This window comes from Ischnura elegans, chromosome 9 (assembly GCF_921293095.1).
Source record: "Ischnura elegans chromosome 9, ioIscEleg1.1, whole genome shotgun sequence".
Lineage (NCBI taxonomy): Eukaryota > Metazoa > Arthropoda > Insecta > Odonata > Coenagrionidae > Ischnura > Ischnura elegans.
This window is the reverse complement of record NC_060254.1, coordinates 6,538,670-6,552,103: the sequence shown is the minus strand read 5'-3', so window position 1 is coordinate 6,552,103 and position 13,434 is coordinate 6,538,670. Positions and strand designations below refer to the sequence as shown.

The 13,434-nt window shown below is 40.2% G+C and overlaps 2 protein-coding genes across 6 annotated transcripts in view; one reads left to right on the top strand and one right to left on the bottom strand.

Moving 5' to 3' along the window:
• LOC124166102 (paired amphipathic helix protein Sin3a) overlaps positions 1-11,627 on the bottom strand; it is a 72,745-nt gene extending 61,118 nt beyond the window's left edge. Inside the window, exons 1-3 of one of the 4 annotated variants that reach the window (XM_046543741.1) lie at positions 11,538-11,627; positions 7,199-7,378; positions 2,711-2,838 (exon numbers count right to left, since the gene is read on the bottom strand). In XM_046543741.1, the coding sequence (XP_046399697.1) occupies positions 2,711-2,838; positions 7,199-7,358 (288 nt within the window). In that variant the 5' untranslated portion in view covers positions 7,359-7,378; positions 11,538-11,627. Of the gene's footprint in view, positions 1-2,710; positions 2,839-7,198; positions 7,379-8,288; positions 8,544-10,168; positions 10,488-11,122; positions 11,230-11,537 lie in introns of those variants that run through there. The other 3 variants (XM_046543738.1, XM_046543739.1, XM_046543740.1) reach the window with 3 other exon arrangements.
• Positions 11,628-11,911: 284 nt separating this feature from the next.
• LOC124166106 (protein seele) lies at positions 11,912-13,376 on the top strand. Of its 2 annotated transcripts, XM_046543749.1 has the most exons (5): positions 12,043-12,332; positions 12,404-12,521; positions 12,595-12,710; positions 12,804-13,010; positions 13,104-13,376. In XM_046543749.1, exons 2-5 carry the CDS (start codon positions 12,437-12,439, stop codon positions 13,257-13,259), a joined length of 564 nt encoding a protein of 187 aa, XP_046399705.1. In that variant the 5' UTR covers positions 12,043-12,332; positions 12,404-12,436; the 3' UTR covers positions 13,260-13,376. The 2 variants fall into 2 exon arrangements, with proteins under 2 accessions (XP_046399704.1, XP_046399705.1); XM_046543748.1 differs by having other exon boundaries at positions 11,912-12,521.
• The last annotated feature ends 58 nt before the right edge of the window (positions 13,377-13,434 follow it).

Below are 13,434 nucleotides of genomic sequence, written 5' to 3'. Positions count from 1 at the left end.
TTTATTTCAAGTCGCGGAAAATTCTTGAAATACTTTAAATTTAGAAGCGGAAGTAGCAATGCGGTCGAGTAATTCTGTCTCCATGGATGGGAGTGAAGTTAGTTGAAATATTTCCGTCAGCAAGTGATTATAAGCTGCGCTGGTCGCCTCTTTTATTAACTGAACATAGTATGTAGGCACTTACAAGAAAATAAAGCCATCAGTAAAAGAAAGCGAGTGCTATCGCGCGATTTTGACCATGATTCAAGAGAAAACGATGTGTTCTGTCTTCATTTACCGTCACTTAATATTATTAGGATAGTTGGATGCCCTAACTAATGGTTAACGTGAACATTATTAAAGGTGTATAAGAAAAAAATAAGCGTGAAACATTTATCGCTGAAAATGTCATTCCACGTAGGTAATCGCGGCTGCATTAATGGTCTCTAGTTGTTTCGGTACGATTTGTGGAGGTAGTTAGGCCGTCTCGGGGCTGTCTTGTTGGTACGATATATGGAGGTTTTACGAGATAAAGAGGTTCACTATATAGAGGTTTGCCTATAAATTTACATGTAAATCTGACGGGACCAGAGGGTTGGTACGAAGTATGGAGGTTTACGATGTAAAGAGGTTCACTACATAGAGGTTTTACTGTATTTGAAAAGATGGAGCCAAAGCCTGATGTCAATCTAAAATTATGAACTTATTTTTTTGGTTTTGCTAACCCACTATAAACATGATCAACAAACATATATGCAATCCCAGAAATATGTCATGTTTTGGGCTTATTATTTTCTAAATATCGTGCAGATTTAAAATCTTGCAATGTTGGTTTAATTTCGTGAACTCTTGAAAATGATTCCTCAATACGTTGCTCTTCTTTAGTTTTTGGGCTTCATTCTTCACCGTATTTAAAGTGATGCTATGTAACATTGATATTAGAAAAAAGATTGTTAAGTTTTAGCGCTAAAACTAGGCCCGCCATAAACGGAAATAAATATAAGTGCGGAAGGGAGAAAGAAAAAACCAAATAATGATTGAATCAAATCCTTCTCGGGTTTCTGTCCGAGTAAGGCCCCATCTAACTCTCAGCCAATGATTCAATGGAAAAATTTTACTTTGCAATCAATGCCATTGATACCTACCGGGCGTGAGGTGCTGCGATTATAAAATTGTACGGCAGCCAGACGGAGAGCCTGAAAAGAATTTTCTTCAAACATCCGCTGATAGAAGATCATATCCTACGTAACTTATGATCGTAACTGAATCATAATGAAAATAACTAATTAAAAAGATTGTACAGTAAAATGAAAATTCGGAAGGAACTACAAATATTAAGCTATGAAAGTTATTTTGGAAGTGGGCAGTGACCCTTGTTTTTCTTTTTTTTCTCGTCATTGTGCGATAGAGGGCTTCACAAATGGCGGTAAGGTGGGCTGTTGTTAAAATTTCGTAGGTTTTGGAAACAAATATCTAAATTATGCGTTGACAATAGTCACTATATTCACTACTGACCACAAAATTCTCATTCAATTCTTACACAAAAATTTTCAAGATGTCATTTTATCACGTTTCCTAAATTGGATGGGAATTTCATCAGTGCTAAGATCATTGATATTCAACTCGAAAGAATGGGAATTTAGGGTCATGTGATTTTTTAACGATCTTTCACGTCATAAAATCAATAAGAAAGAGCACTTTTTAAAATCCTGTCTTAAATAACTGCTGAAAACATTAAACGAGGCCACTAAAGACAGAAAAAGGGTGGTGTGAATGAAAACAAACATTTTTTCAACTGATTAAAAAGGTTTGAAATTACGTAATTCGAATTTGCAAAGTGCCTATTTTCTGGTCCCACTGACTTCGTATAATCGAGAGTTTACTGTATCTTAAAAATACCATAATTCAGCTGATGATAAGGAAGGAACATCGTATTTCTGCGTTTGAAATGACACTGCTTAAATACCTAAATGCCATAATAATGATAAAAAAATCGTCTCATGTCTATGCTTGCTGCAGTTAAAACTACATAATGAAAAACTTGATATGATCACAATGAAGGCAACAAAATATGCATCCATGATGAAGCCCCGAACACTAGACCCCTGGGTGGGAGTTGTATACACTACCACTACCCCAACTGACCCGTCTGTAAAGAAGTGCAATATTTTGGAATTAGACGCGGCCTGTGAAAAGTACCGCATGAAAATTAATTAATTTTGGCCAAACTAAGACCCATTCAACGGAACCACCACTAGTTCAGAGATGTGTTCACCATTCCGAAGGTCATATAAAATAAGACATTGAAAAGGTACGTGGTCTCCCCTTGTGAGTACAACATTGTACAGGAATGCAATGGCCGTGAACGGCCGAACAGCACACGTAGTTGCCAGCATTCTCCACTCCCATCTGAATTTTGAAAATATGAATCTTTTAATTTATGCAAATTGGAATCCCTTGCTGGGTAAACTGTAGGAGGTGGCACGAAGAGACTGAATAGTGTAACCACCTTGTTTAGGGAGTGATTGATCTCTTACCAAGATGGCCACTGGCTGGGGATGGGTGACTGAAAGTGAATCGAGTTGCCTTCTTACCGAGAGGGAAAACACTAGGATGAACGGGAGGAGCAGTCACGGCGAGTTTGAGTGTGTTTTCCATGGGATGGAGAGTGCACTTGTGTTACAGCTGCTTTGGGAAGAAACAATGTTCTGAGAGAGGAACCAAGTCATACCTTGACAGTGGTAGAGGATGGGGCAGTGGCTCCTGGCATGGCTGAAGATGAGTAGCTCTGAACTGGGAACTGAACACTGCTGGGCATACTTGGCCCTCCCTCACCACCACTTGTCTTCAGCACGGCACCTGCAACAGTATGATTACGCAGCGTGTTAGTTCAATTCCAAGCGAGACATGAGTGTATTCATTCTCGAAAACATGGCTACAATATACTAAACAAACCACAGCAGACACCAATTTGTTATTATTGTTGATTGTGACCATTAAAAATTGAAGAGACCCATATTTTTCCACACTATGATCCTTCGCTTCTCAAGCCTCTTGCCACATAAAATCTTCTGCCAACCCTTTCCCAGATAAATTGATGATGTTTTGAGCTCAAGTGTAGTGTATCACCGCTTCTCAGTCTCTCCTCCACCTTGTGTTTTTGATGACTATCAAATGAAAGTTGGCTTAAATACACTCTAGTCAAGAAAATATATATATCACATGTATCAAGTATAGCTTAGACTTATAGGTGATCTCATACCATTCTGACATTATCAAAAACTCAATTACCTGAGCTGTCATCCAACACTATAAAAATTGGTTGAATCATCCAAAACATTATTTGCAATTCCATCTTTAGAAAGTTTTTCACATCCTTTGACCCATCTTACAACATACCATGTACTTGGCAATAAGATTAATCTCTAACTAACTCACTCCTGAGGGCATTCGAAACCTAGAAGGTCTTTGGCCCACCAACTAGGCGCCTCCACATCCTACATTCACCTGCCATATCCAGATGGGCTCCCGTCTTTCTCCCATCCTTCTTAACTTCATCGCCCCAGCGCATCCTTGGTCTTCCCACCGGTCTCTTGCCTTCGAGTTTGCCTCCCAGAACTTGTTTCAGCATTGTGTCCTCACTTCTTCTGTGGAGGTGGCCATGCCATCGTATTCTCTTGCTTTTAATTATTCCCACGATATCTGGTCCTTTGTAAAGGCCTCTCAACTCTTAGTTCTCCCTAATTCTCCATCTTTCTCCTTCCTTCATTGGGCCGAATATTCTTCCTAAAACTTTGTTATCAAAAGTTATGAGCTTCTTTTGCGCAACGTTTGTAAAAGCCCATGCTTCACTGGATGCCCAGCAGTTTGCATTTTTGAGGAACACCATCTAGGAACCCCAATTTATTACCAGACACAGTAAAAGAAGAGAGATTTCACCTCCAGAATCCAATCTCTAATTCCCCTTGGAAGACAAGGACTTGGAGGTATCAAACCTGACTTGCAATCGAGAGATCCAGGTTCAAATCTTACCAAAGCCGAATGAATTTTTCAAAGTAAATTTCAATTTTCTACTGATGTGTACATCTTTGCATCCTTGTGCATGACTATATACAAATTACTTTCTTCTTGTAGAGCAATGAAGAGATATTTTTATGAGAAATTGTTTCCTCTCTTGTATTATAGGACTTCAATATATGCTGCAATAATTTTATTTCTAGGGATGGACCGATCCAGAATTTTTTTTACCCACACACAGATTGGATTCTTGATTTCTGAAGTCAGATATTTGGACATTTTCAGATCAAAATGCATTTTTAATTGCCTGCTATTGTTCAAGTTTCTTCCTGGTCTGTAGAATAAAAGGAATGCTACTTTGATTGTTATACACATTTTAATATTTATCCAGATTAAAAATCATTTTTAAAGCTTTCAAGCTACTTTTAAAAAACCCTAACATCCTTACAAGCTCAGAATCTAAACGGTTATGCTCAGTATCACATAAGAAGCCATTGGATCTGAAAGCTATCTCACTGAACAGCAGGGGGAATAGAAAGGAACTTTCTTGCTAGCCTCTAAATTGTTGGAAGAAATTCCTTTGTCTTCAAATTTTCAGTTGCCCGGGAAGTCGGAAGAGAAGTCGCACAAAAATACAGTTTATTCTCTACCGCAACACAGTCAGGAGTCCTTTGATGCTAGCTAGCTGTATGAAGAGGCTGTGATATTGAACCCATTGGCTTTGGATATACGTATTTTATACTTTGCATTTGGACATGAAGGTAGGGCTTCTATCTTTAGAGAAATTATCAACAGATTTAGAATTTTCCTCACACCAGTTTCCACTGAATTTTGTCAGCTCTGTTTTTGAAATAGCAGCAGATAAATGAAGGAAAACGCATAAATTAGCCTGGAGAAAAACAACAGCATATTAGATGGTGTCCACTATACAGCAATTTAAAAATTCCCAGAGACTTCCAGGTTTTCACGTGAAATTCCTTTGCTTTTTAGGGCACAATTTAGTCCTATGCTGAAAGATTTTTATGCAAAGATAGCTATTGAGGTAGAAATGACTAAACACTGGTTGTGGATCATTTAAATGATGCACGCAATACATAGAGATAATATAAACTTATCTAAACATGCAGGTTTTCTGAATTAGCGAAGGTTCAATAAATGGCACAAGTCCATCAACATTATCTCAATCTCTACCACTTTCATGCAGAATGATGGCTACAGCCAATGAGCATTTCCATATGCTAAATACCTAAGGGCGGGCATCGCCTGTGAGACTTTTTCAAAGCAAGCAACTGATTGTCAGCTGCACCATTTACAGGGGAAGGGAAGTGACCGGTGAGATAGCAATAGTCTGAGTTAGTGATGGGTCGGTCATGAACGATCGAATCATGTGACCAGGGTCATGTCCGAGATTGATCGGTGAACGGGATCATTCAAATGACCGAGAGGGTCATTTCCTCACGTCGGTCGTTCGTGACCGTGGACGTTCTGCATCAGCCGCGATTGTCGGTCATTCATGATTGTTCTAGACGCAGGTCATTCGTGATCGTGGTCGTTCTCCGTCAATCGCCAGCCATTAGGTCATTCGTGATTGTTCATTGCATAGGTCATTCTCAAACACAGTCCAATCGCTATCATTCTTCGAAGGTGGATGATCGTCACTCGCGACCTGAATTGACCGTTTTTGACTGCTTTTTCACTCGTGGTGATGAATGGCATGGTATTGCAATCACTTTAGGGGGCAATGTTCGTAATAATTGTAAAGTTTTCTATAATCGACATTTCAGAGTACCTATGGCCTTCATATCTCGGGCGATATGCCGAAAATCTTGAGAGAGCCCAGTTTTCTCTCATGCCTTTCAATCAGGTCCATTATTTTTATTGACTTTCCATAATAAAATACTGATCAGTAACCCTATGCCCCACGAATGATTGAAAATTATCGTTGATTCTGTATCTTGAAAAACAATAAAAGGAGTGTAATAAACAACATTTAAGGCACATTCTGTATTTGTAAATGTTTTGGAAGTAATTACGATAAAAATTAACTAGTTTCTGGTTTTAACAAATGAAAAAACTTTATAGATTAATGATAATAATAACAACTCATCTCTCGTTTAACAAGATACATAGATATTGCCCTTAAGTAGAGAGCGATCAGCGGGTCATGATTGTCTACGCGGTCGTGATTGCCGTCCACTTTCCACAATCATGTCCCATTCAATCATGACCTCCCGTTCATGACAGAGTCACTCAAATGAATGGTCACCGTGATTGGGATCTCGAGAATGACCGACGAAGTCCATCACTAGTCTGAGTAATAAACTGAGTCCCAGTTTTGCAAGAGTAAATTATTAAAAAGTAATAACAAAAATTATTTTCAAAGAGCACTGCTAAAGCAATAAGGAGGGTTAAGTCCATTGACCCCCCCTCTCTGCTGAATTGGGTCCCAAAGAGGAGGGAACTGAACAACTCTTCCCCAAAAAAAGAACTCCATAGAGAGGGATTTTAAATATCCTCATGCTTCTCGTGGCACTCAAAACATTTTTCTTTTGTAGGAGCTGGCAAGAAAGGGTTATGAGTAATAGAACACTGGACTATATTCCGACTCCTCCAAAAAATGTCTACCTTAATTGCTCTCAACATAACAGTGAAATAGCCCAAATGGACACTGCAAAACCTAGTCAAGCCCAGTAAAAAAGTTATGCTGCCTAATTTCCAAATATGAGCTTCAAGAATGTGAACACAAGAAGAATATCAAGCAAATATCCTTATCAGAAAATTCTCAAAATGGAAAGGCATTGGAATCAAGAGCTCCCAATAACGGGATTAGCTCTTCCTGGAACATCATAACAAAATATCTGATAAAAATTTCTCTATACTTTGCTTCACTTTTGGTACATGGCGAAAATGTTTCGAATTTGGCAAGTTTTTTTCCAGGCGATTAATTTTTCCAGGAAAATTACCTGAAAATTTCCGGAAGACAATTCCGAGAGTATTCTCGGATTTTCCAGTTCTTAAGGTTAGTGGACCCCTTATAAGAGATTCAGGCCCTAAAAGGAGTGGCATCCACATCGACCACTCGACGTAAAAATCGTGAAGAAGAAAATTCGAAGGGCGCTGAATGAATGCGCCGCAGCCCGTGGCTTGGTAATTAATTCACTCTCACTTCCCTGGGGAGGGAGCCGTAGCGTTTGGAACTCACCGGGGACGGAGTGTCCTGCAGCGAGCAGTCGGTGGTGCGGAGAGAGTCCGCCGGGTGCGGCGGCGGTGGAGCCCACTCCCTGCCGGGGCGCGGGGTAAACACTTGCCACGCTGTTGCTCTCTTGTTTGGACAAAACAACCTCGTCAACCCGCCGTTTCATCTCAAATCACATCTGGATATCTGCGGAGAGAGAAAACACGGCACTCGATAAAACATAGAGACATACCATCGACAAAGAACGCAAACATATTCCCCACACTCGACAGGTGGAATGAAGACGGTTTATCGGGGACGATTATACATCTTTTCGAGAATGGGGCAACAAATCCGTAAAAATCATGAAGCTATTAAATCACATGTGAGAAACACTCAATCACCGATTCGCCTGCAGGGGGTCGAACGAAACAAATCACGGGAGCAATCGACTTGAAATAGAAACTAACTCGCACCAAAACACTACCCTAGGGTCAATTGCGGTCATTATGCGGGAAAACACTCGATCGAAAAGCAGGGGGAGTACGCAGAATGCCACGGCATCTGCTGATCGCGGACGGAATACTTGCATTCAATGTTTCTCATTCCCTTGATACATTGCCAATCCTGAGTGAAAGAAGACAATAAACAGGCAAAAAGATCATGGACGGGAACAAACGACTTACGTAAACGTCACTGACAGGAAGGAAAAAATTTACCGGAGAGAAAAATAACAGTTATACCATTTTAATGTCCCTTGATGGTATAAAAATGAATCCTAACATCGGGCATAGGGTCGACAATAATCCAATAATAACGCCCAGGTCAACTTAAGTCGAATTAATATACATAGGCCTCTCTTCATTCCAGTGACTGGGTCTTTAAACTAAGAATCACTAATCACTCGCACTTTGAAGCGTTTATTAGAAATAAGACAAGTGATGACTCCATTTCGGCGAACGAGGACACATAGGCGATACTTATTAAATTGAAACGTTAAGCCACGTACTAAGACTAGCCATTCACATCGCGCAATACTAAAATAAATGGAGAGAGAGAGAGAAAATTAACTCTACCACCAAAATGAACATTCACCCCAATCAGAGGAAGCACACACCACAGAATTTCTCTTCCGCGGCGGCGACGCAGCGACGACACTCCATAAGGGACCTGCAATCCTCCACACAAGAACCTAGCTCAACTTGCAAAAGTAAATGGACCAGGACTCAGTATCACCCCTTTACTTTCTCCGAAACCTAAAATCCTTAAGATAATTGCTCGAAGAATGAGTAAGCGACAGCTTCACAACACAAAGCCCTTCAAAGAGATATTTCCGTAAGGAAGACAAGCAGAAGCTATCCACAGTTGCCGTTCTCGCTGATGCTAACGCCCACTACGGGGCCCTTGCCTCAGGGACGACCAGCGTCGTGCTTAACAGCGGCCCCTCACCGCGCATACGCCATTCATGATAAGTCTAATGAGCAACAGACAAAACACGAAATATCTACCTCCGAAATAAGCCTAAATATGAAGGACGACATGCATGAGAACCTAAAATGCATTATTATGAATTACCGAATAATAAATTCGTCATTATTAAAATTAAGACGACATGCGCGGTAAAATGGTGGCGCTAACTCCGAGATATCATCATCATCCGATCGGCTCCCCCTCCTACCGCTAAGGTAGGTCGCCCGGGCTCTTTCGCGGCGGCGTTGCTGCTCTTCTCTGCGGGGAGGAGAGAAAGGGAAGGGGAGGGGCAACGGGCGACAACCGTGATGTGACGGACCACGGAGGTGCCGGGTGGGTCAGGCAGCAGCGGTGGTTGCCCAGCTCCCGGCGTCCTGCGGGGCAATCGGGCAAAATGCCAGCTGGCGGGAAATGAATTTCAGAGGCGGTAGGAAGAAGACAGGAGTACTAAAAGCATACATGGTTTCGATTCTGTTTCACGAGATGCTCTGATGCAAATAAAGACACCACTACATGGGCGAATAGAAGGGACGAAGAAAACCAAGAGCGGAGTGATTTACATAGTCTACAACATTCCACGCCAAGAATACGATGAAAAAACTTCATACGATGGGTCATGACTGGAAGCACGTCCAATATAAATATGAATAATGTATTACAGCATTATTTCATTTAATTTGTGTCTGGGGCCAGGCAAAAAAGCAATACGGGATATCCCAATGGTTTCCGCTGGTTCCTTGAGCCGTATACAGTCATAGTAGCATTACGTCGCAAATCGTTGACTATCTGAGCTTTCGTTTTCCTTGGACTCCATCCACCATCTTTACTCCCAATATATGGCCAGAAACGCCACCGCCCACTTCAGAGAATTTCTCCTAAGCAAAAACAGTCCCCGATACGGCAACAGTGCACGCTCCGTTCTCGATTCAACATCGCAATGGCATGCCATTATTTGCTCAACGGTAATACCATGAACGATTTAACACACATTAACTACTTATTAACGCTCCATAGAGTCACTGACATCCGTGAACTTGTAAAAATTCGTATGAAAAAGTATAATAGAGAGAATTATGTCATTCGAACATACTTACTGTGTATCACAAATTGGCAACGTCGGCCTTCATGCCTGTGTTTGAATGAATCGATAGTACGTCTTGCGAGACCTCGACCTTCCGTGGACGACTACCAAGACTATTCATTTAATTAAAATGAAACAGCAAAGAAAATTACGCTACTGATGCTACGCGGACGTTATTATTGTTTCATGCGCCAGAAAAACTTTATGCATAAAGCACATTAACGCAGAACTTTATGGAACAAGAACTTTGCACTTCAAATTGAGGGATACTACCAAAACTTTGCACGACTAGTCTCATAGAATAAACGCCACTCTGCCATAACATACATGTACAGCAAATACCACAAAGAATTGGGTAGGTGCTGGTTTCTCACATAACAATTTCCTCATTGATCACGGTAAACCCATATTTATCCATTGAGAAAGCCATACTGAAATATGCTTACCTTGATATTTTTAGCCCATAGAATCGATGAAAATACAACGCGACGGAGAATACTGGCTCGAATACCAAACTCGCATGTAAATACATAACCGGACACCACATCACCGCGCTAACAACGAAGAATACCAAAGCAGGTGAACAAGAAAATATGGCCGCACGCACACCAAACAACCGAACGTCAGACGGGAGGTGATACGAAATACGAAACATAATGTCTAAGTAACAGGCCAAATCTTCAGCACGATGTCGTACGCGAAAGTGTCAAAATCTACTACCATATCTTTGATAGTGCAAGCAAATCCCGCAACAGGATGCACAACTTAAGAGAGACAACAATACACAAAGCATCGTGAACCACCATACTCCCCTCTACCACAGTAGACTCACCCACAGCAGTGAGGCTTCCCTAAGAGCGCAAGTTATAGTTACAATCAAAGCAAGATACCCTACAATAAAACCCCAATTAAGACAAGGTGGTACCAATCAGCTGTCCACAACTCAAACGGCCGTAAACAGACTTGACCTTAAACAGCACTTGAAATAGTTACAGAATGGTCAGCTTGCATAAACCTGAAACCACCCAAATCCTCGAAAACAATGCAGTTAACCTCACATAGAACAAAATCCATTACATTATGCACTCGGTGAACTTAAAGGAACCAAAGCATATACTGAAGAAAAGCTTAGCTTTACGCCAGATCAGCTGCAACTGAGTATTGGCACAGAATTCGACGACTGATTAAAACGTGATTCCACACCGAATACGACGAAAACAGGCTCAAATATTCACATATCAGTTTAAATTATGAACACACAGTGGATTAAAACCCATAGAGCTTTCATTAGATGATGTAAATATCATACACGACGAAATTAACAAAACAAGGCTAGAATCTTCTACTAATGCAATTTCAGCTCATCTAGTTATTTAAAAAGAAGGTTCTCAACAGATTACCTTAGAATAAAAACCGATGTCCTCGATATCTGACGATATTCTCTAGGCGTACGATCACTACATCCGCCATGGATGGATTTGCCACTAAAATTTAGATCTGGATGACGTCACAGTGTTTGGGGTAGACTGCCCAATGAGAATCGGCCGAGCAGTAGGAGTATGTTGTCTGTATTTACATGAATTATTTTCAAAACTTTTCCCTCACAGACATAGTAATAATATCTGCAAAGGCCAATTTGAATATATTTCATAATATTTTACGATCACTGTGGTAAATCCAGCATTCATTCATAACATATTGCAGTGAGGTAACAGGTTTACATTAATCCAGCTCGTAAACCAATGTATTCCAAATTCACTGATTACGCGGACCAAATAATTAACGAGTTGTAGAAATAATTATAAAGGCATTTACCTCATGGGTATTGCGAGGAAGGCTTTCTGTGGTCTATGACTCACGCGCTGAAAATAATACAATAAAAATACTCGTATAAAAAGCCGCATCCGACATACACACACATAAACAAACAAATGAAGACCGATACTGTTGTACACAACACCACGAATGTAGACATAGGAGACAGAACCTATTCTACTACAGACGATTACGAAACCAAAGGCCCAATGGAAAATTGGCACTGCAGCGAACGCTACGCCACTAATATGTAATTTCCTCGATTTATTTAAAAATGTTTACGGTACGATAGTATGCCATCATTATCTCTTATACAAAAAATTTGTTCATTTTTCATAAATATGAGTTGTTTTTCTCCTTGTATGCTAAAAGTAGCTTATTTCAACTGTTAGCGAAGAGGGCCTTGATTGGTAATACAACGTGAGCGACATCTGAAAGAGGCCGAAGGAAAGCTCTCTTCCACCACATCATTTCGACGATTTCGACCCATCATTTTGATATGCTCTCACAGGTATCAGGATGTAACTTCGGGGGGCGGTATTCGACTCGCAATGGTGTAATCAAGGCTTGTTTCATTACGGAATTGGAATTTTATTATTACTAAATCATTAATTTTACGTATGGCTCTCAAAAGGATGATGGTATTTGTGAATTGATCATGTTCCTTGAAAATGATATGCTCTAAATCAGTCCGCAACTTGTCTCCCGCCTCTGGGGAACTGGAAGTCTCTCAGCCAATAACAATAATACATGTGGATACAGCATATTTGGAATAAGGGAAAGATAAAACGGACGGTACTATCATATTGTGCTCAAATAGCCACAAGTTCCTATTTAGTGGCCTTACGAAATTTCTTCTACTTCAGCTCACCTAGTCATTTGGCATCAAATCCGAGAGCATGTCTTCATTTTGGGTGATAATTTTCTTTCTACACATAGGGGCCAGCGTTTTGGCTTCGGACCCTAAAGTTTTAAAATGCTTAGGTAATCACTCTTCTTTCAAAAACTCAGTTGTGTGGCTTCTTTGGTCAGTACACTTATCTATATATATTGTTAGTTTGCAGAAAAGTTGTGGAAGAAGTTGAACGGGAAATCGCTACAGTGAGTCCAACGAAGACGATAGAAGTCGGCAGCTTTCGTCTTGATCCACACGGAAATCAGAAACAGAAGACGGCAAGTACACCACACATTCTATTCTCTTTTCCTGGCGGTTTTATATAGATTCATCTTAATTAAATTCGACAATTTTCGATGTATTTATTTTAGGTTCCCTATGCGAGGTCGACGGTTCACCTCAGTGAAGTATTGGAAAATATATGCCAGAAATTTAGCGACTACGTTAAAGCTACGTACAAATCTTCAGGGGATTTGACGATTTTGAAACTAATTGATGAAAATGGCAAAATGAATTCAGAAATGGCAGAGGTGGACATTGTTCCAGATGCCGATTTGAATAAGAGTTTGAAGTTCTATGTTAGTCTTTACACCTCCATTGTTATTATTCATTTAAAATTTCCTTCGCCCTCCTATCAAAATTTAACTTGTGTATCTCCTCCTTCTTTTCAGTGTGAAGGAATCGTCGAAGAGTATGAGGACGACTTTCTGAAACACTTCGCTGTTGACGATAAGGATGTTGATATTAAGCTGTGTTCTGGAGTAGCAAACTTATGTGATGTTTCTAATAACGAAGATTATGTATTTGAAGATAGGGAGGATTTATGAAGAGACTGTCGACGTGTATTTTTGTGAAAAATTTTTGTTGAATATTTACATTATTAATGCTGGAGGTTTGACATTTTGTTCCCCTCAGATTTCTTACATTAAAAAGTTATTTTTGTACATTTCGTGGATTCATTTGCGTCCTGTTGTTCATGGAGTCATCACTTTAAGCTGCTTT